This window comes from Phocoena sinus, chromosome 10, assembly GCF_008692025.1.
Source record: "Phocoena sinus isolate mPhoSin1 chromosome 10, mPhoSin1.pri, whole genome shotgun sequence".
NCBI lineage: Eukaryota > Metazoa > Chordata > Mammalia > Artiodactyla > Phocoenidae > Phocoena > Phocoena sinus.
Genome location: NC_045772.1, coordinates 40,784,628 through 40,806,728, shown reverse-complemented (window position 1 = coordinate 40,806,728; position 22,101 = coordinate 40,784,628). Strand labels below are relative to the sequence as shown.

At 35.2% G+C, this 22,101-nt stretch overlaps 1 protein-coding gene across 1 annotated transcript in view; it reads left to right on the top strand.

The window, feature by feature from the left end:
* Nucleotides 1–22,101, top strand: part of NAV3 (neuron navigator 3) — a 592,483-nt gene that overhangs the window by 519,149 nt on the left and 51,233 nt on the right. Inside the window, 3 exon segments of the mRNA XM_032644349.1 lie at nucleotides 1,558–1,581; nucleotides 3,759–3,836; nucleotides 13,098–13,181. Coding sequence (XP_032500240.1) covers nucleotides 1,558–1,581; nucleotides 3,759–3,836; nucleotides 13,098–13,181 — 186 coding nt within the window.

The following is a 22,101-nucleotide window of genomic DNA, read 5'->3' as shown; positions in this document are numbered from 1 at the left end:
TGTCTTTCTTGACTATTTTTTTTAAATAGCATACAATGCTCTTTTCAATATGCAAGTTACTTACTGAGTATCAGTTCTGTATAATCCTAGCAAGCCTAGAAGCAGGATTTGGACAGAATAAACTGGCAGTAAATATGCAAAATACCAGGGAAACCAAATAGTCAAAGTTAATCATGCCGTATGTCTCAAGGCAAACAACCTCCAGCTTTTGATCCATGAAATTTTTATCTTAAAATTCCTTCATTCTGTCTGATTCAAAAATCAAACTTTATATGAAACATTGAAATTATTATAACTTAAAAATATTGAATCTTCACTTTAAAAAGTTGAGATATAAAACATTAAATCTTTATGTCAGAATTTGTTTTTAAAACAGTTTTCTTATAAAGGCTATTAGGATTCTACTAGTTAACCACTCTTCATTTAACCACTATATTAATAACTGTACATATTTTTTAGGAATAAAGAAAATATAAGATAGAAAAAAAATCCAGTTTAAAAGAGATGCTTATGCATAAAAAATATCCTGAGGGTTATTTTACTTTGTTTTAGTTTATGTTTTCTGGAGGAAAAGAAGAGATAAAAAATGGTTTAGGTACTTCTGTGTCAATTAATCAGGAAATGTCTCGAAAGGAGAGATAGGAGGTAGGAGATTGTTTTTCAGCTTTGGATCTGCTCAAGGCAATGAACAGACTTGTAACGTTCAGCAATATTATGCATTCTCCAGCTTTTTCCAGAATGAGGGAGCTTCCCAAATACAATGGCGCACATAATTCATTTTCTGGCATTTTGCAGCCCAACATGAAGAAGAAAAACAGAGCTAGGAGTTTTCTACAGCTGAGGCCAAAACACCCCTCAAGGTCCTACAGCAGTGCTCATTTCCATTATCTGTGGAGCCAATGTTTGTCAGCCACTTTTATCACTGCCTTACCACTGGGGGTTTTAATGTTTTGCTGACTTGGAGCCCAATAAACTTATTTAATGATCATTAAGAAAAGCAAATAAAATAGAAACTAATCAGCAGATTTTCTGTGGTTGTCAATATTTTTCCTCTAGTCTTATTTGGCATTCTTTATGATCTATATATCACAGAATAAATTTCCGACTCCTAGATCTTGGCTAAAAATCTCTGTGATTTCAGAGTATAAATTTCCTAAAATCTGTATGAAAAAAAGATCTACTCTATTATTTTTTTCTGCACTCATATTTTTTAAAGTATAATTTTATACCTTTTTTTGTTTATGGTCTGGATCTTAGGGTAACACCATTTTTTAATTCTATCCTTTGCTTTCAAGACATAGTACATATCCATAAATCAAATAACTGATATTTTTAAAATACCATTAGGTTTATATATAACGAAATATTCATTTGCAGTCCTAAAGGTTCCTGTTTTTACTGTTTTAATTTAATAATATCATATTTTACCATGTTCTTATGTTAGACCAAAATAACATTTTAAATACACAGTATAATTATTTTATTCTTTTATACTTGTAGAATGAATTGACACTAATTATTTATAGTTAAATTCTTTTTCCTTTTTTTCTTTTACAGGCTGAAGAAAAGGCTCATTCAGAGGTAAAAACCTTGTAGTATTTTTACATTTGACTGCTTTCGTTTACATTTATGATGAAATGAGTGTTTCGACCACTAGAGGGCTCTATGATACAACCCATAACTCTCCAACACTGCTAATAGAAGTGACCCAGCTAGTGATAAATGGTCTTGGATATTTCCTCTTAAAAGAAAATGTAACGAAGTTTTTAGAAGCAAACTCTTTTCTCATGTTCTAGCTTGGAGTCTTAAATCAACATCTAATAAGCTGTCTCTAGCACTTACAAATCTTTGATGGATGAATGAATGAATGTGTGGTCTATTATAGTCTCTTCCCCCACTGCCTGTTAGACTAAGTGCATAGGATTAAGGCAAGTATTGAATTTGAGGCACTAGGCCGCCACAACACAATTTACCAGTATCCCAGCCCATCTACTGTTTGGTGCCAGGACTTTGCTGCTTCTAATCACTTGATGTATAGTGTAGTATATTGTTCTAATCACGTACATTTCACAAATATTTCATTGCAATCACGTACAAATCAGATTGCAGCCTGGAGAGAACATTATTTTTCTTTCCCTTTGTATAAGAGCTGTCCTGGCCAAGGAGAGCAGGGAGACTTTAATTAGGCCTTTATTCAAGGTGTGCTAATGACTATTTGATTGGTTTTACCATGAGCAAGGAAAAATGCATTGGTAACAGCCTCTGCAAAGGAATTCTGCCCTTTGAAGTTTTATTTTATTAGACTTTTAAAGTAAAATTTGTGCTGTATTTTTAAAAAATTGAAAAAGTATAAATTATATCAATTTTATCTTTATAATTGCTAGACCAAAGAGTAAATACGGTTTTGAAAAACCTAAACTATTTACATCTCACGAACATGGCAATCGACCACTGACCGCAATATGTATAGCTACTAAGGCATAGAAATACCACATCTGTTTGTCGTATTAGTAGTTATCCGCCTCCCCTTTAATTATTTATGCCCCATAGTAGGTTATGGTTCTTTTTTAATGATTTATATTACTTTAAGTTTTCCTAGATTCTATTTTAAAGGAAATCTGATCATGTAATAGAGACTATTAATTTGAGAAAGCTCTTTGAATTTGTATTGTTTTAAGAATAAAACAGATGTTCTCTGCTTTCTGGAACCATTTGCGGTCATCATTTGAATGCAGCTCAAATGCTCTTTGGGTCTGGGTGTATCTCTTTTTTTAAAGGACAGGAGTCAAATGGAATCACATTTACTAAAATTATGTAAATGTCCCCTGTCTCTAATTCCAGTTTAAAGTTTAGTTCTTTTTTAGAGTCTTTTCAGTATTTACCACCATTTCTTCTCCACAAAAATCTAATGGGTAGGAAAAAAAAAAAAAAAGACAGTTAATGAACTGTGTCAAGAATGCTCTTTCAAACTAAGGTAGTGTTTTGAAAGTTTAACTACAACAATAGAAGACTTGTTTTTGAAGAAATGAGAATCATCAGAGTAGAATGTTTGGCACCTAAGTAACTAAAATCCCTTGAGACCAGAAGTATACTTGTAGACTTAGTCTCAATTGCTTATGAATATCTTAACCTTACTAATCACTGTCTATATTTCACGGAAACATGAAACATGCAGATTAAACTGTGGAAAGTGCTTAAATTAAAATTTTAAGTATGATATATACTCTCATCTTTTTCTGGTTCACTTTTATTTGAGTGTGGACCTAACCAAACAGGAAAACATTTTAGCATATTTATGTTGGTGGTTTATCTAGCCGTTTTTACAGTATTACTGATTTTTCCCCTTTTTTGAAACTATGGATAATCTGTAGCAGCATTTCTGCCCAGAGCTCATAGTAACTCACTGAAAAAAGGGCATTATAACAAAGACTTGGGAAGGCTTCTCTAAGTGTTAGGAATTAAAACTCCAGCCAATAAAATTATTTTCAAATATGGAATCATTAAATGTTGAATTGGAGCCAACTTTCAGTGACTGCAGGATATTCTACAGCTTCTGAGAAGTTGCCAAAGTATAGGAAATAAAAATAAACATACAAAAAAATGGATAGAAAAATAAAAAGACCCAGAAAAAATATATATGTATATTTACTGGGGGTAGGATGAGCTAATTATAGTATTGGCTTTTTTGGATTGAATTCTTAGTTTTAAGTTAAAATCTACTAGCATATTGATTTGATTTTTTTTTAAATTACATTCAGCAAATCCATAAACTACGGAGAGAGCTTGTTGCATCACAAGAAAAAGTTGCCACTCTCACTTCTCAACTTTCAGCAAATGTAAGTCACTTTTGATTTTTTTTGATATATTAAAACAGATGTTTATATAGTAAATGGAATAATTTTAGTAACAGACTCACAAACTTTAAATGTCCAAAATTATACAGACTTTAGGTCACTAAATAGTGGGACTTTCCTGCACGCTGGGTAATCAAACGTAAATCCACATTGATGAGGAATCACAATGTGGTTAAAGTGGCTTTTTGTTTCATGTAAAGTTGGAAACATTAGTAAAAGCTACAAGTCTTATTTCTTTTCTTATTTCTCATTGTTACCAACGCCCAGCCCCACATACGTAAGACTTTCTTCAGCTCCAAGACAATGAGGGGTTGACAGTGATTAACTGTGGAGTATAAAAAATTCTTGTGCCCTGTCTCCTTCAGCACAATTTATTGGACAATTAGTTAAGCAGCCGGTTAATTCTCTAAATTTGGGTTCCTTAGCTATATTATAAATGAGCTAGAGTTCTCTCAAAAACCTTGGTAGCCTCCTTATAGCAGTTAAAGCAGCTGAGGATCGCAAAAAATGATGATGGCAAAAACCATCAGTTATATTAACATTTACTGAAGATCCTTCAGTGTGCCTGGAGTATACTCAGAGTAGGAGCAGAAATAAAGGCGAACATGTGGCATTGTGCCTGGCCCTAGGGAACAACAGTGTTAGAAGCAGCAGTGAGGGGTGAGGAAGCTCCCGCTATTTTGCCATATGTCCTGACACCTTCACTCAACATCAGTCTGCTCACTTCCACCGGGTGGCTTTGGGCCTGTTCCTGCCTCACCACTCTGCTCTTCGTGGAGTTCTTCCATCTGCTCAGCAAAGCTTAACACAGCAAGAGTGAGCAAATGTGGGCTCACTGGGTATGATTTAAATAAGAGATTTTTTTTTTTTTTCGGTACGCGGGCCTCTCACTGTTGCGGCCTCTCCCGTTGCGGAGCACAGGCTCCGGACGCGCAGGCTCAGCGGCCATGGCTCACGGGCCCAGCCGCTCCGCGGCATGTGGGATCTTCCCGGACCGGTGCACGAACCCGTGTCCCCTGCATCGGCAGGCGGACCCCCAATCACTGCGCCACCAGGGAAGCCCTAAATAAGAGATATTTTAAGAATAAAAGTTATTGTGTAATATATTGGGTTGGCAAAAAGTTTGTTTGGGTTTTTCCGTACCATCAATAACCCAAACGAATTTTTTGGCCAATCCAGTACCTTCCACAGTATATAAGTAAATCATTTCACTCACAATGCATTCATCTTAGCACTGTTTTTGAATTAACTTTATCTTTTTAACTTTGGGAGAATCAAATGAATTTGGGATTGGCTATATTTATTTTTTATAGATGTTGTCAGGGGATTCTTAAAATAGTAGCAGGTTTTAGAGAACTGTTTAGACAATACTGGAAGAGAACAGTATTATTTAACCCATATTTTTTGTCTAAGAATAATTCTTTAATAGTTCAGAAGCCACTGTAAATTTTATACTACAGGCTATATGTATAGTAGTATAAAGCACTCCTGTCTAGATCCCTGAATTTGTACCCAGAGGACATATTGCAGTGTAAAAGCAGGAACACACTGGGTTGTGTTTGTCTGCAATGAGGAAGGCTCAATGACAGGCCCTATGCTCTGGATAGTAAAGACATAAATGTCTTGAACGATTACTCAGAGTTTTGTTTTATTTTGTAAATGTCTCTTGCATGGACTTATATATCGGTTGTTGGATTAATAAACAGCTGCTATACATAATGGAATTTGGGCTTTTACCCAATATTGTTTATACTGTCTCCAATTAAAAAGTAATACGGGGCTTCCCTGGTGGCGCAGTGGTTGGGAGTCCGCCTGCCGATGCAGGGGACGCGGGTTCACGCCCCGGTCTGGAAGGATCCCACATGCCGCGGAGCGGCTGGGCCCGTGAGCCTATGGCCGCTGAGCCTGTGCGTCCGGAGCCTGTGCTCCGCAGTGGGAGAGGCCACAACAGTGAGAGGCCTGCGTACCGCAAAGAAAAAAAAAAAAAAAGTAATACGGTTGACCCTTGAACAACACGTGTTTGAACTGTGCAGGTCCACTTATGCATGGATATTTAAAAAATCTGCATGTAAGTGGATCCACACATTTCTAAATATCTGCATATAACTGGACCCGTGTAGTTCAAACCCGTGTTGTTTAAGGGTCAACCATACACAATCCATGGTTGGTTGAACCCCTGGATGTGGAACTCACAGATGCAGAGGGCCAACTATGGGACTTGAGCATCCATGGATTTTGGTCCTGGAACCAATCTCCCACAGATACCAAGTGACAAATGTACGTGTATATTGTATTAAAAAGAAAAACTGAAATTAAAAGAAGTGTTTAATAAAAGATATATATTCGTTTTTCCCTCTGAGATTCCCATTCCCATTCTTGGTTATTGATTTCTTGTGTTTCCTTTCAACATTGTTCTTCTGTATACCCCTGAATACATATATACAGAACACATTTGCAAAGGCTTATACACATACACACATACACACAGAAGGAGCCAAGTTCTAACATAGGAGGACAGTCCTGGGGGACAGCTCGATGCCATTGTTTGGAAAGGTACCAAACATTTTACAGAGATGTCAGCCATTGGCTATCTGCCACTTCTCTCAAGTCATGCATGCCACACTATTTTCACTGTTGTGTTTTCACGACTATGGACTATGTATTCTCAGCTGGGCATTGATATGATCGTCAAAGAATGAATAGTGTTTCTTAGGGTGGGAAAAAAAAGTACTCTTTTCTTTTTAAAGTACTCTTCTTATGCATAAAGCACAGATATATACAGAGTACATAAACAGGTATCCAGCATATCTGTGATATTAAAATGGCCATGGAGGAAGGGGACAATTAGGAAAAAAAAAAATCTATAATGTCTCTCTAGGGGGTGATAAAGAAAAAAAAGTGAGAAACATAAAATTAGAAAAATCGGTGCCAAATTGATACATTTGTTTAAAAAGTGCTAGTCTTGGAAAAACTATCCAACTATCTCCAGCCTTCCCTGTCCACATCTTTGTTGTCATTAGTAGTACATTTTGCGCATGGATGGGAGCTTAATATATATGCTATTTGGTATGTTCTTCTTCTTTTTTTTTTTTTACTTCATAATGCATTTTAGAAATATTCTCAAATCACCTCAGACCCACACAGAAACCTGTACATAGCAGCTTTATTTTTTAATAGTGCAAAAATTGGAAACAACCAAAATGTCTCTTAATAGGTCCATGGATAAACAAACTCCGATAGATACATCCATACCATGGACTGCCACTCAGCAGTAAAATTAAATAACTATTAATACACACAGCAACTTGGATGGATCTCAAGTGCATTAAGCTTAGTGAAAAAAAGACCAATTTTAAAAGGTTGCATACTATATAATTCCATTTATTCAACATTCTCAAATGACAAAATTATAGAAATGAAGAACAACTTAGTGGTTGCCAGGGTTTAAGGAAGGTGGTCACCTCTCTCCTGAGAGTGGGTGTAACTAAAAGGGTAGCAATAGGAAGAGCTTTGTGGTGATGAAAGGTGGTTATTTACATGTGTGAATCTTCATATGTGTACCAATAATGAATTTCTGGTTTTGATATTATACTATAATTTTATAAAATGTAACTATTGAGGCAAACTGAATAAAGGGGTACAAGAGTCCTCTCTGTACTCTCTTTGAAACTTCTTGCGAATCTGTAATTATTTCAAGTTTAAAAATTAAACACCTAAAGATCTATCACAAATTTTTTAAATTAAATTTAATTTAAAATTTTTTAAAGTGATGTCTAGTTTTTAATTTCTTGGGAATTTGAATCTTATTTCACCATTTAGTGCTTTTTTTATTCGGTGGTGATATGGATTGTTATAGCTTTTTACCATCAGATAAATGTATTGCTGAAACTGTCAAAAGATAAAAGTCAGAAGATTCAGGTAATGAAGATATATATTATCTTCTATTCTTTTACAAAGCAGTTTATCAAAATTTACTTTAAAACTATTGCAGTAACTAAGAACTTGTGTAGGTGGATGCCTGTATAAATGTTTATAAAATAATTTTAAGGTCAGTCCTATTTTAAACATTTAATAGTATCATTATAATTACTAGGGATGGAGTCTTGTATATTTATGTTCCTTTGTATCTTTAAGGATATAATCTCCTTTACACATTCAGAAATTTGAATTATTTATAAGGCGCAAACCATCTTGAACTCATTCTCTTTAGCACTTAGTTTAAAATGTCACTTTAGATTCAGTGCACCATTATGTCATCAAAGGATTTACTTGAGAAAACACTTGGTTTCTCAGTTCTAAGAAATACTGCATTTAAATTTCATTCAGAGTGTGTTTCACGTCATTGCCTCTGAGTTAACATCTGTTGATGTATGTAATATATGCATATATTTTAATATACTTGTACAGAAATGAAATTAATTATAAGACTGAAAAATTTTTCTGTCGAGTTTCTTCAATGTAAGTGAAAAATTTTTTTTAATCTTGTACATTTCCTGTTTGGAGGTAAAGATATGCCTTTTATTTATTATTTTATTCAGACCACGAGTAAACTTTTTACTTTTTGGTGAAATGGGATCACTACAATGACCATTGTTGTATAGAAGTGTAGTAGCCATGATTTATAAAGACAAACTACAATGTTTGGTTCTGTAGAAAATATCATTAACTGTTATTATTATCGTTTATTTAGTAATCATTTTAAGATCCAGCTATTCAGTTTTACTCAATATATGAATAATTCTATCAGGACTTAATTGGTTTTCCTTAATTTGGGCTTTTGGGGTTTTTTTTCTTTTTGTAATTGATGTGTCACATGTCTGGACCTGGCAGCATGATTATATTTTTATGGAGTCTAGACAATAATCTGTGTTTTAATATTTAAATTTGAAACATCTGTTTCTCTGCTTTTTCTCCCCCTTTGTTAAAAGGGGCAGTGGTAAGTCAGAAAGTTATTCAGTCAGCTCACCTCTCGTTTGCCTGACAGAATATGACCTCCATTCAGTAGAAGGTACGCTGAGCCTTTCCCTCCCCTGAGAACTTCTGCTCAGAAGTTCTCTGAGCAGAGCTGCAGAAAGCCTGGGAAGCCTCTTTATAGAGCTGTGTCCACTAGGATGTCTGGAGAAAGGAGAGAGGGTATGTTGGCCAGCGCTATTGCCTAGCCTTCTTTGAATCAATACCCCACCAACAAACAGGAAGAGAAAAGGAGCCCCACAGTCCAAGGCCCCCGGGAATGTATGGTCACATCAGACAGTCAGCCAGGTGCCCCCTGGCCTCTCACCCATACCTTCATGCTGCCAAGCCAGGTGGGATGCATTTAATGTATTTCTTACAAATCTCAGCCCTTAGGTAATCTGGAAATGGGCACTAAGGCTAGTTATTGCTACCACTTTTCAAAAATATCGCTGAATGAATGTGTAACCAAAAAAAGTTTATTTTGTTTTTTGTGTGTTTTGTTTTTTTGCCTTTCAGTGCAGAAGTCTTCTAACCACAGATCTCTCAGGTGTTATTTTCCTTGGGATTGTGTCCTATATCTTTGCTCTATTTAATATTTTTATATAGTCTGGCAGTTACTTTTGTTTTTCTGCATCTCCTTTAAGGGAAAACTATTTTGCACATAATTAACAATGACAGACACTGAAGGGACAATTTTATACAGTAAAAGAAATATGAAATCTTATTTATGATAGTTTCAGAGTCATTTTCAGTTCATCTAACTATTGAATTTCAAATGTAAAGTCATCTATTTCTCTCTGTCTATCTAATCTGTCTGTCTATCCCCATATACATCTATGTAAAGAGTATGTTTTATTTGGTTGATGGGCTGTCACTGAATTCTGAATGAACAAATGCAATGCAGGCATTTTTCATAATGATATTCCATCTTATTTTTTAGTACCACAGTTTTTTACATGTCTATTCAGATTATGTTATGTGATTCCAAAACTAAAGACAATATGTACTAAAAATATTTTCCCTTAACTAGTATTCAGTCTTGTCTATTTTATTACCTTCACAGACTTCACCTAACACAAGTAGGGAATATTCATCAACATATTGATACAACTTTACTGTGGCTTGAAAATTATGCAGCTGCTAAGACAAAAGTCAGAACCATGTAAACTATGATTAACAGTCCCCCTAAAAATCCACAGTTCTTTTAAAGTTATCATTTTACAGTTTTTAGACAAGATATATATTTTCCTATAGTTTAATCAGTCTTACATTCCATTTTTTTCTCCAGTAAGGTGACAAAGATTATCACTGGTATAAATGCCTTCCTTTATTTTACCTATTGTAGTGCCTTTCCATGAATCCAATTGGTGCGAAAGTTGCCCTTTTATTAACTTCAAAGTAACAAAGCTATTATGATAAGCTAAGTTAAGGGGACATAAACTTAAAGCAGCATTTCACAATCATACTTTTAACAAACTTTTCACGGAGAACAATGTGACTCAAATTAAAATGTTCTTTTGTAACTAGTTATATATGTTCTTGTAAATAATTAATGAAGAGCAATTTTCCAAAGATTGAAAACTGACCTTCTAATGGTGAACATTTTATATTCACTCATAGATACCAAATACAAGCAATATATTTGTGCAGCCTGTTCTTCACAGTCCTGCTTTCTTTGTCATATTTTTAATTCCTATTAAACTGATAAAATACGCACAGCTGGTAAAATGAAGCAATTTTCTACAAGTATATACATTCAAGGACTCATTGTCCAACAATTAAACCTTACAGTTGTTTGGGAGAATTGAAACTTTTCAATGTTATGTAGTCTTGCATTTCTTGTAGTGAATATTAACAAAGTTCTTCTATTTTAGAGGAAAACAAGCAATTTTAGCTTTAGAATTTAGTAACCCACTTTATCTTCATAGCAGGATTATTTTTAACAGTCTAAACTGGAATCAGCACTAATGGTCATCATGGACAAATAAATTATAAATCACACAGAGCAGTGCTTTACAGCAAATTCTAACTCCTGCTGCACACCACATGGATGAATCTCAAAATACAATGTTAAGCAAAAGAAAACTGTCACCAAGAAAATCATGCCATGTGATTCCACTCGGATAGTTTTAAAAATAGGCCAAGCTAAAACATAGTGTTTAGGGATGCAAGCTTAGGTGGCCAAACTATATAGGGAAGCAAGAAAGTAATTATAACACAGGTCACTCTAGTGGTTATCTTTTCGGAAGGGAGAGGGGACAGAGATGAGGAAGGGGCAAGGGAGGACTTCCAGGGTCTTCAAATCCTCTTTCTTGACTTGGCTGCTGAGTGCATGAATATTCGCGACGATGAACCAGTGAGCTGTACATTTTCATTTTGTTCACCTTTAACATAGTGTGAAGGTTAAGTATAAGAGAAAGTGGGACATAACCTTATGCTAATTTCTGAGGGTACTAATTCTGATGTAATGACATTCCTTGTCACTGGAAAGGTTTTGAACTATTAGATACTATTTGTTTTTTAAAAAGAGTGTTATTTATCTGATTAAACCTGCTAACAAACCTTGGAGTACAGTACTCAAGGTCGCGAGTATGTGTGTGTCTGAGAGAGAGGGAAAGGAGGAAAGAGGGAGAAGGGAGTGGAAAAGAATAGAGGCTTTTTTTGGTTATTTAAAAAAATTTTTTTATTGAAGTAGAGTTGATTTGCAGTGCTGTGCCAATCTCTGCTGTACAGCAGTTATATAGAAATTCTTTTTTTATATTCTTTCCCATTATGGTTGATCACAGGATATTGAACAGTTCCCTGTGCTATACAATAGGACCTTGTTTTTTATCCATCCTATATATAGTAGTTTGCATCTGCTAACCCCAAACTCCTAGTCCTGCCCTCCCCCACTCCCCTCCCCCTTGGCAACCACAAGTCTGTTCTCTATGTCTGTGAGTCTGTTTCTGTTTTGTAACTAGGTGGGAAAGAATAGAACTTTACTTACTGATGGACTGGAGATTAATGGCATCTTCTATAAATCATCTTTCTCTATATTATAGTGTCAGGAAAACAAAGGCATCCCAGGATGAGCTCAGAGCTAGGAACAAAGACACCTTTGTATCATGATGCTAATGGAAGGGACTTGTACATTCTAGCTGTTACCAAGAATGGAATAAACTTCTGGCTGTTACTAATAATGAAATAAACTTCTAGCGCCCTAATTCTTAGGACTCCTGTGATCCACTAGATAATAGGTACCTCAGCCTTTCAGCTCTGCTAGAGTTACAAGGCGATTTATTTTAATTGCAGCCTCTCACTCCCTTCTCTCAAAAAAATAATCTTTTGGCAAATTTTCCCCCACACATAGTTTATTATAGATGTAGGTTGTAAAACATTCTGTACTTGTATCTTTTTATGGATGCGATAAAATTGGAGAACATACCTGTGGTTCTACATCAAGCCACAGTGAGAGGTTGACGTTTCTCTTCGTGCATAATATTCTGTGGGTCAAGCTGTTGCATGATAGCATGTCAATAGAAACTGGCCTATTTTAGAACTATAATAAGATTTTCAAATACTTCTTAATCGTAAGAGTTACGGTTATGTACTGCAATATGTATAATTCTCTGAGACTTAAAATAAAACCCCAGAGCCACAAAAACTTAAATAAAATATAACTGAATATTATTTCTAGCTGGCCTACCTACATTTCCTTAGTGGAAGGGAAAAAAGTAGGAATAAAAGCCCTTTTTATTGAAAAGAGTTTGGAAAGTGAAGACAACTCTTTTCGATTCAATTCTTTGTTAGTGGAAAAAGAGGAACGACAATGTTATAGCTGTCAGCAGATTTCCGGCACTTGGAAGAGAGCATCATTTCAATAGAGGAGCTAACAATGTCTTCAAAGGTCATCATGCAGGTATAAGAATGAGGAACATTCGTCCATTGAGTATTGCCGCGACCTCCTCTTGGGCTTTGAGTCTAAAAACTTGGCAACTCAGAACTTTATCCAGTATTTTGGGTATCAAATCCTCCATGATGTGCAAGTTAGAAGGTGTTTTTATTTGCAAAATAGCATTCCCTTTCAGAAGTTGAACTCATTAAATGTCAAGATTGAAACACTGATTTTTAAGCTGAGGTTTAGAAATAATAGATGAAGATGTGTGTTAATGGAGAGTCAGCACTGAAAGCCAGACATGGCAGTCATAGTATTTAAAATGAAATTAAGCATTTTGTAAAGAGAAGGGTTTTCATCCATCCACATAAGTTTCTGACATTTAAGATATGTTCCTTCCGTTTTGTTCACAGGCTCACCTCGTAGCAGCTTTTGAAAAGAGTTTAGGGAATATGACTGGCCGACTGCAAAGTCTAACCATGACAGCGGAACAGAAGGTATGTTCAGGAATTGCCACTGGGGCTTGAAATAAGGTAGGAAGTTGCATAGGGTGTTTAAACAATACCTGAGATGCAGCTCCTTAGAAATAATACTGAGAAGATCCATTCTAAAGTAAATTGGAACAATGGCAAGATAATACGTTTTCTTTTCGGATTTTAATTTAAAGACTTATGATTCCGATTAACCTATATTGGAACACACACACACACACACACACACACACACACACACACGTTCTTTTCAGGCAGTCTGTTATTTTACTTCTGACTGGAACTATTGGAAGAATACCAAATGTTAAGAAAAAGAAACAGGAGAAGAGTTAGAGTATTCTAGGAATAATTTAACGCAGTTGATGAGAATTGCACTCTGACAAGAATTTTCACAAATTCATGGTCTATAAGCCCAGTTATAGACCATGGCTGTGATCTGAGATACTCATGAAGAAGGCCCGAAACAGAGGTTAGGGCTTTCTAAAGTAAGGGGCCTTACGTTACAGTATCCACGAGACAAGGAACAGTCCTGCATAATTTTGGAGTAACAAGACTAGTTGGCATCTGGGGATGCTGTCTTTGAAGTAAAGCTAAGCTACATCAAAAGCTTTAAAACAAACCTGAAGGATTTTATGGAGTAGAAGAAGGAATGGTTTAAAAAAAAAAAAAAAAAAACCAACAGAGAATTTGGTTCACAAAGGCAGAAATATCAAAAGGTCCACACTGGATAGAAAGAATCTGGACACTTTCCATATGATGACCAGTAACTTACCTCCCTGCCATTAATTTGGTGGCCCTAACCTGAGTCCTTGGATGAGTGTCTAAAAAGTCTTTAAAATTGTGTGGAAATATCTGTAAAAATGGCATATGTGCATAATATGAGCAGATTTCCATGGTTTTCCTCTAATTTTCAAAGAGATCCATATCTAAATAGTTTTGGATAATTTCAACTGATGTAGAATCAGTTCCTATGTCTTTCCATAGGAATGGCTTCGATTTTGGCTTCAGTTCTGTAAAGTATGGCTTTGGCTTTAAAGAACTAGCATGTGTTATTGAGTTTTGTCAGTTTACTACTTTTTTTAAAGTTAAAAAAACAAAACAAAACAAAACTGAACAGTCCAATTAAACCAAAAGAGAAAATCAAATATTCCTATAGTTGCCTGGTATAATTATAGAACTGTATTCTGTTTGCCCTTATCTTTCATTCTCCCATTTCGTAGCTCTCCCCTGCCCATGAAAGAGAACACTGTCCATCCCTGTCAAGCCTGTTCTGAAAGAGAAGATAACAAACTCCTTTGACCACATAAATTTTGTCTTAATCTTTTTGGGGGTGATACAATTTACCATTTCACTATGTAACATAAGAATTCAGCAAATAGGATTACAAGGCCTTTTTAAGGGCATTCAGGTGGGAAAGATTATAAATGTTGGAGTCCAGTAGCCTCAAGTTTGAATCTCGGCGAGGTCTCTCAAGAGCTGGAGAATCTCCCTTTCGTAACCCTCAATTTTGTCATTATAGAAGTGGGAGTTATAATAACTACCTTGTAGAATCATTCTGAGGAGTGAGATACTGTAATATGTCACAGGTAGTGGAAAGTCAACAAATGTTACCTTTCTTTATATTTCTCTCCTTTTTTTCCTTAAAAAATGTAAGAAACCAAATTCATCATTGGTCATATGCCAGGCATATTGCTAGAAATCATGGTTAGTATTTAAGTCTCAATATCTTTAAGAAGTCAAAATTTATATATTTTGCCTCTCCATATTTCCTTCAGCTCTTTTTTATTTGTAGGCAAATTTCTCGTAGAAATTGGAAATATATACATGTTTGTTAATTTATAATGTCTATGAAAAATTCCTGAATATTTTAGAATACATCTCCATAATACAAAGAATTGTATAATTGTTGCACATTATCCTTGAAGTAACATTGCCAAAATTGTAAAGTTTTCTCGGAAGATATCATGATGTCTGCAATTGCCCTTGCCATTTTTTTAACTGAAAGTAGAATGGTTGCTCTTTTAATTGAAATATGTATACACACAAAACGATGCTTATTTTATTTTATCAACATTAGGTTTTTTAACATTCACATTAGCATTGTATTTTATTAACAATGTTTATTTCATTATATTATTTATTTAACAATGTTTATTTTAGTAATCTGAGATTTATAACTTGCTTTTTTCCAGAGTGGTTTTGAGAATCTTATAAAGTTTATTGGATTATGATATAACACAATTCAATGACAGAATCTAGTGAAAACCAGTAGAGGAATGTATATAACAAGATGCTTGAGCCTAGGTAATTACCACCCCAAAGTAGAAATTCACTGAACTGAATTGATTCTCAAGGAAGCTAAGGCACAAAGGGAGATTGCTTGGCGTGTTTAGTTTTCATTTTCTGACCAGAAGAGCATAATTTAGATTGAAGAGACAAACTTTCAGACACTGAATTCAAGGACAAATTTATTGTAAAATTTCTTCAGTTAGGGTCATGAAATAACAAAAGACAAAATCTCTGTTCAAATAGACATTTCTCTAAAAGCTGAGGGCATAACATTTAATCGTATTTCAGGAAAGCCATTTTCTTCAGGGAGCTGAGATAAAAGGGCATATTGTTCTCTGGTGATCCAACAATCCTGGGAAAAAAGAGCAAAGAATATAAAGCAGAGGTTTTGAAATTCTGTTCTAGACTTCCAAGGTTCCTTTGTCCATTAGTCATGCACCAAAGTTATAATGAATTTCTATTGTGTATGAGATACTGTTCTAGCTACTGAGAATTCAGCAGTGAAATACACACACACATACTTATATCCTAGTTTATAACTGGTTATAATATAAAATAGAGTTTATATTCTCATAGGTGACAGAATATGATAAAAATATAATTCAACTATATGGGAATTTCAGGTGAAGATAAGGACTACTGAAAAATTTAAAGCTAAGAATGAGTATATTGGGAAGCAAGGTAGGATGCTAACACATGAAGAACCAAAGGCCAAGGTGGTTGCATGTGCTTGGGTATCTACTTAAGAAGTAGATAAACTAGAAAAAAGAAAGAAAGAAAGAAAGAGATAAACTAAACTAGGACTCAGATCCAAGACTCCTTCTTCAGTGTGTGATTTTCAACAATCATATGGCATTAATAGCCTGAAAACTGTATCAAAATTTTAGTTAGGTTCATAGACCAAAATCACTCCCTTGAATAATGTTCTAAATTTTTTCCTTGCTTCCAGATGCCAAGTCACACCGATTCTCTTGCTAAATGTATGTGCCAAAACACTGCTTTTATATACTTGTAGCCTGGTAAAAATAAATAAACAAATAAAAATAAAAGAAAGAAAAGACATGTATGAATAACTCAGGAGGCAGAAAATATGAGGTGCAATTAGAAGTATAACAGGACAATGTCCTGAGTGTTCTCACAGAGAACCATTGCATTTTCACACTAGTTTTGGTGTGGGGGTGGGGGTGAGGTTTTTTTGTGTGGTTTTTTGTTTTGTTTTGTTTTTTATTGAAGTATAGTTGATCTACAATGTTGTGTTAATTTCAGGTATGCAGCAAAATGATTCAGTTATATATATAGTTATAGAATAGTTATATCTATTCTTTTTCAAATTCTTTTCTCTTCCAGGCTATTACAAAATATCGAATGTAATTCCCTATGCTATACAGCAGGTCCTTGTTTGTTATCTCTTTTTTATATGGTAATGTGTATTTATTAATCCCAAACTCCTATTTTTTCCCTCCTCCCCTTTCCCCTTTAGTAACCATAAGTTTGTTTTCTATGTCTGTGGGTCTATTTACATTAGTTTTAGAGGAGAGGTGGCCAAGAGGAGCCTTGTCAGGCTCTGGGAGGATGAAAAAAATTAATTCAGGAGAGATGGAGGGCCGCTTGTCATAGAGGAAGGAACACCATGAGTGTGAACAGCAAGGAGGGAAATTATGGGAGACATTAAGGGAAAAAGAAGGAATGTGGAGGGAAATGTGGAACCAAGGCTTGAAGGATATCTAAGGAATCCGGTCCTTGGAAACAGGGAGCCATTCAAAGATTTTTGACACTAGGCTCACATGATAAAAGTTAGTTAATGAAGATCAGTCTAGCAGCATTTCCCAGTAGTTTAACAGCATTCCCTGTAGCTGCCAGAAGACCATGTGTTATGGAACAGTAAATCTATAAATAAGAGTAATTAAGATAATTGTCAGTAATGCTGCCCAGAGGGTGATATTATCTCTAGGTATCCCCTATACCTAAGGCTCAACAGATTGTGATGGTGACATAGTTTGATCAAGAATTTTACCTGGATTTCAGGTCCTTGTCCCTTAACTAGTACTTTTCCACCAAGATTCTTTAAAAGAATTAAGACCGAATGCCCTGAAGCATCTATTATATGTGATGAAACAGCTTCTTTTCAGTGCATCTAGAGTGGTACTAGCTACATACCATCCGTATCAGAAATGAAAAAATTGTCACTCAAATTATAGTTCAGGGTTTTATTTTCTTATGCTGCAATAAAGGTCATCAAAATGATAAGAATTCTGCAAATCTATATTTTGATGAATGAAATTTTTACACAACTACTGCTAAATCCTTGCAAATTTACTAAGGCTATGTACTCATTGACAATTAGAAGACTTTCATATCACTTCCTTATATCTGTAGTGCCAGAGGCAATTAGAACATATGTTAAGGTGTGGTAGGTTAGTCTTGTTAGAAGGTCAGAGCATGACCGAGGAATACACTTTGGTTTGAGTAGTGGAGCTCAGATGTTGATTCTATGCTAACTATAAAGTCTAGGGTTTGCTCATTCTTACCTCTGAAACTACTTTTTTGGATGACTCGATGAATAGACACTTAAATGTTAAAACTTAGAAAATTCAAAACCAACTCTCTGGAAATAGATAATGTAGAAGCTAAAATTTTAGTTGAATTGTATCTTTACATTAACTCCTAGTTCAGGTTAAATATTTATCATCTAGAAGTGTTTTTAAAAATTTATCACTAGACTCAGAAAATACATTCATTAGCCTTTTACGGCATAGGATAATTTGAATCTGTAAGTTACTTATGGATTCAAGTTACTTGTGCTACTGGGGTTTGATGAATTCAGTTCATTTAGTTAGAACCAGGGCTGGCCAGGTTCTTTCAGCAGAAAACTTCACAAAATTTCAAGACACATACGAAGGGTTGGAGAGTGGGGTGTGTTCAAAGCAACTATAGCTGGATAATGTGAGCTTCACTGTGTCAGTGTGAGGAAGCAAAAGACTGGTTTAGTGGAAAAATTTTAAGAGCCTTGCCTAGAAGGTCAAGTAGAAGGTCAGGCTGGTTGATGAGATTTGTTGCCAAGCTGTGAGATTCTCAATAAGGCCTGTGTCCAGGCGAAATTTGGAAAGAGGTCAGATGTCGTTAGGAAGTTAGGTTGGAAAAACACGGAGCAATGCCAGTATTATGACACAGTATTTGATCATTTGATCACTTTACTTTGCAGCATTTCAAGTCTGACCTTGATAGCTTGTTTAGCCTCAGAGACATGTACAAAACAGTTAGAAGAGATACTGACTCCATCCAGCCTCTTTTACACAAGAAATTCACATGGACTACATTACTGGAATCTCACGTGGTCAGCCTATGTTTGGGGCATCGTTATCTTGAATGGCTCATTGTAGGTAAATGAAATTTGAGTTCGGTTCTCACGTTTTAAAGTATCATTTTTGAAAAGTGGAAAATATCAATAAAATATTATCTGATCAACCCCCGTTGCTTCACCCCCTTGGTGTCCATACATATGTTCTCTACATCTGTGTCTCAACTTCATCCTAGAACACCGGTTCATCTGTACCATTCTTCTAGGTTCCACATATATGCATTAATATATGATATTTGTTTTTCTCTTTCCGAATTACTTCACTCTGTATGACAGATGTTAGATGCATCCATGTCTCAACAAATGACCTAATTTCATTCCTTTTTATGGCTGAGTAATATTCCATTATATATATATACACCACATCTTCTTTATCTACTCATCTGTCGATGGGCATTTAGGTTGCTTCCGTGACCTGGCTATTGTAAATAGTGCTGCAGTGAACACTGGGGCTCATGTGTCTTTTTGAATTATGGTCTTCTCTGGGTATATGCCCAGTAGTGGGATTGCTGGATCATATGGTAGTTCTATTTTTAGTTTTTTAAGGAACCTCCATACTGTTCTCGTAGTGGCTGTATCAATTTACATTCCCAACAACAGTGCAAGAGGGTTCCCTTTTCTCCACACCCTCTCCAGCATTTGTTGTTTGTAGATTTTCTGATGATGTCCATTCTAATTGGTGTGAGGTGATACCTCATTGTAGCTTTGATTTGCATTTCCCTATACTTAGGGATGTTGAGCAGCTTTTCATGTATGTATGTCTTCTTTGGAGAAATGTCTATTTAGGTCTTCTGCCCATTTTCGGATTGGGTTGTTTATTTTTTTAATATTGAGCTGCATGAGCTGTTTATATATTTTGGAGATTAATCCTTTGTCTGTTGATTCGTTTGCAAATACTTTCTCCCATTCTGAAGGTTGTCTTTTCGTCTTGTTTATGGTTTCCTTTGCTGTGCAGAAGCTTTTAAGTTTCTTTAGGTCCCATTTGTTTATTTTTGTTTTTATTTCCATTACTCTAGGAGGTGGATCAAAAAAGATCTTGCTGTGATTTATGTCAAAGAGTGTTCTTCCTATGTTTTCCTCTAAGAGTTTTATAGTGTCCAGTCTTACATGTAGGTTTCTAATCCATTTTGAGTTTATTTTTGTGTATGGTGTTAGGGAGTGTTCTAATTTCATTCATTTACATGTAGATGTCCAGTTTTCCCAGCACCACTTATTGAAGAGACTGTCTTTTCTCCATTGTGTATCCTTGCCTCCTTTGTCATAGATTAGTTGACCATAGGTGCATGGCTTTATCTCTGGGCTTTCTATCTTGTTCCATTGATCTATGTTTCTGTTTTTGTGCCAGTACCATATTTTCTTGATTACTGTAGCTTTGTAGTATAGTCTGAAGTCAGGGAGTCTGATTCCTCCAGCTCCATTTTTTTCCCTCAGGACTGCTTTGGCTATTTGGGGTCTTTTGTGTTTCCATACAAATTTTAAGATTTTTTGTTCTAGTTCCGTAAAAAATGCCACTGGTGATTTCATAGGGATTGCATTGAATCTGTAGATTGCTTTGGGTAGTATAGTCATTTTCACAATATTGATTCTTCCAATCCAAGAACATGGTATATCTCTCCATCTCTTGGTATCATCTTTAATTTCTTTCATCAGTGTCTTATAGTTTTCTGCATACAGGTCTTTTGTCTCCCTAAGTAGATTTATTCCTAGGTATTTTATTCTTTTTGTTGCAATGGTAAATGGGAGTGTTTCCTTAATTTCTCTTTCAGATTTTTCATCATTAGGGTGTAGGAATGCAAGAGATTTCTGTGCATTAATTTTGTATCCTGCAACTTTACCAAATTCATTCATTAGCTCTAGTAGTTTTCTGGTGGCATCTTTCGGGTTCTCTATGTATAGTATCATGTCATCTGCAAACAGTGATAGTTTTACTTCTTCTTTTCCAATTTGTATTCCTTTTATTTCTTTTTCTTCTCTGATTGCCATGGCTAGGACTTCCAAAACTATGTTGAATAATAGTGGTGAGAGTGGACATCGTTGTGTTGTTCCTGATCTTAGAGGAAATGCTTTCAGTTTTTCACCATTGAGAATGATGTTTGCTGTGGGTTTGTCGAATATGGCCTTTACTATGTTGAGGTAGGTTCCCTCTATGCCCACTTTCTGGAGAGTTTTTATCATAAATGGGTGTTGAATTTTGTCAAAAGCCTTTTCTGCATCTATTGAGATGATCATATGGTTTTTATTTTTCAATTTGTTAATATGGTATATCACATTGATTGGTTTGCATATATTGAAGAATCCTTGCATCCCTGGGATAAATCCCACTTGATCATGGTGTATGAGCCTTTTAATGTGTTGTTGGATTCTGTTTGCTAGTATTTTGTTGAGGATTTTTGCATCTATATTCATGAGTGATATTGGTATATAATTTTCTTTTTTTGTAGTATCTTTGTCTGGTTTTCGTATCAGGGTGATGGTGGCCTCATAGAATGAATTTGGGATTGTTCCTTCCGGCGCAATATTTTGGAAGAGTTTGAGAAGGATGGGTGTTAGCTCTTTTCTAAATGTTTGATAGAATTCACCTGTGAAGCCATCTGGTCCTGGACTTTTGTTTGTTGGAAGATTTTTAATCACATTTCATTATTTGTGATTGGGTTGTTCATAGTTTCCATTTCTTCTTGATTCAGTCTTGGAAGGTTATACCTCTAAGAATTTGTCCAGTTCTTCCAGATTCTCCATTTTATTGACATAGAGTGCTTGTAGTGTTCTCTTAGGATGCTTTGTGTTTCTGTGGTGTGTTGTAACTTCTTTTTCACTTGTAATTTTATTGATTTGAGTACTCTCCCTCTTTTTCTTGATGAGTCTGGCTAATGGATTATCAGTATTGTTTATCTTCTCAAAGAACCAGCTTTGAGTTTTATTGATTTTTGCTATTGTTTTCTCTGCTTCTATTTCATTTATTTCTGCTCTGATCTTTATGATTTCTTTCCTTCTGCTAACTTTGGATTTAGTTTGCTCTTCTTTCTCTAGTTCCTTTAGGTGTAAGGTTAGATTGTTTACTTGAGATTTTTCTAGTTTCTTGAGGTAGGCTTGTATAGCTATAAACTTCCCTCTTAGAACTGCTTTTGTCACATCCCATAGGTTTTGGATCATCGTGTTTTCATTGTCATTTGTCTCTAGGTATTTTTTGATTTCCTCTTCGATTTCTTCAGTGATCTCTTGGTTATTAATAGTAACGTATTGTTTAGCCTCCATGTGTTTGTGTTTTTCTACACTTTTTTC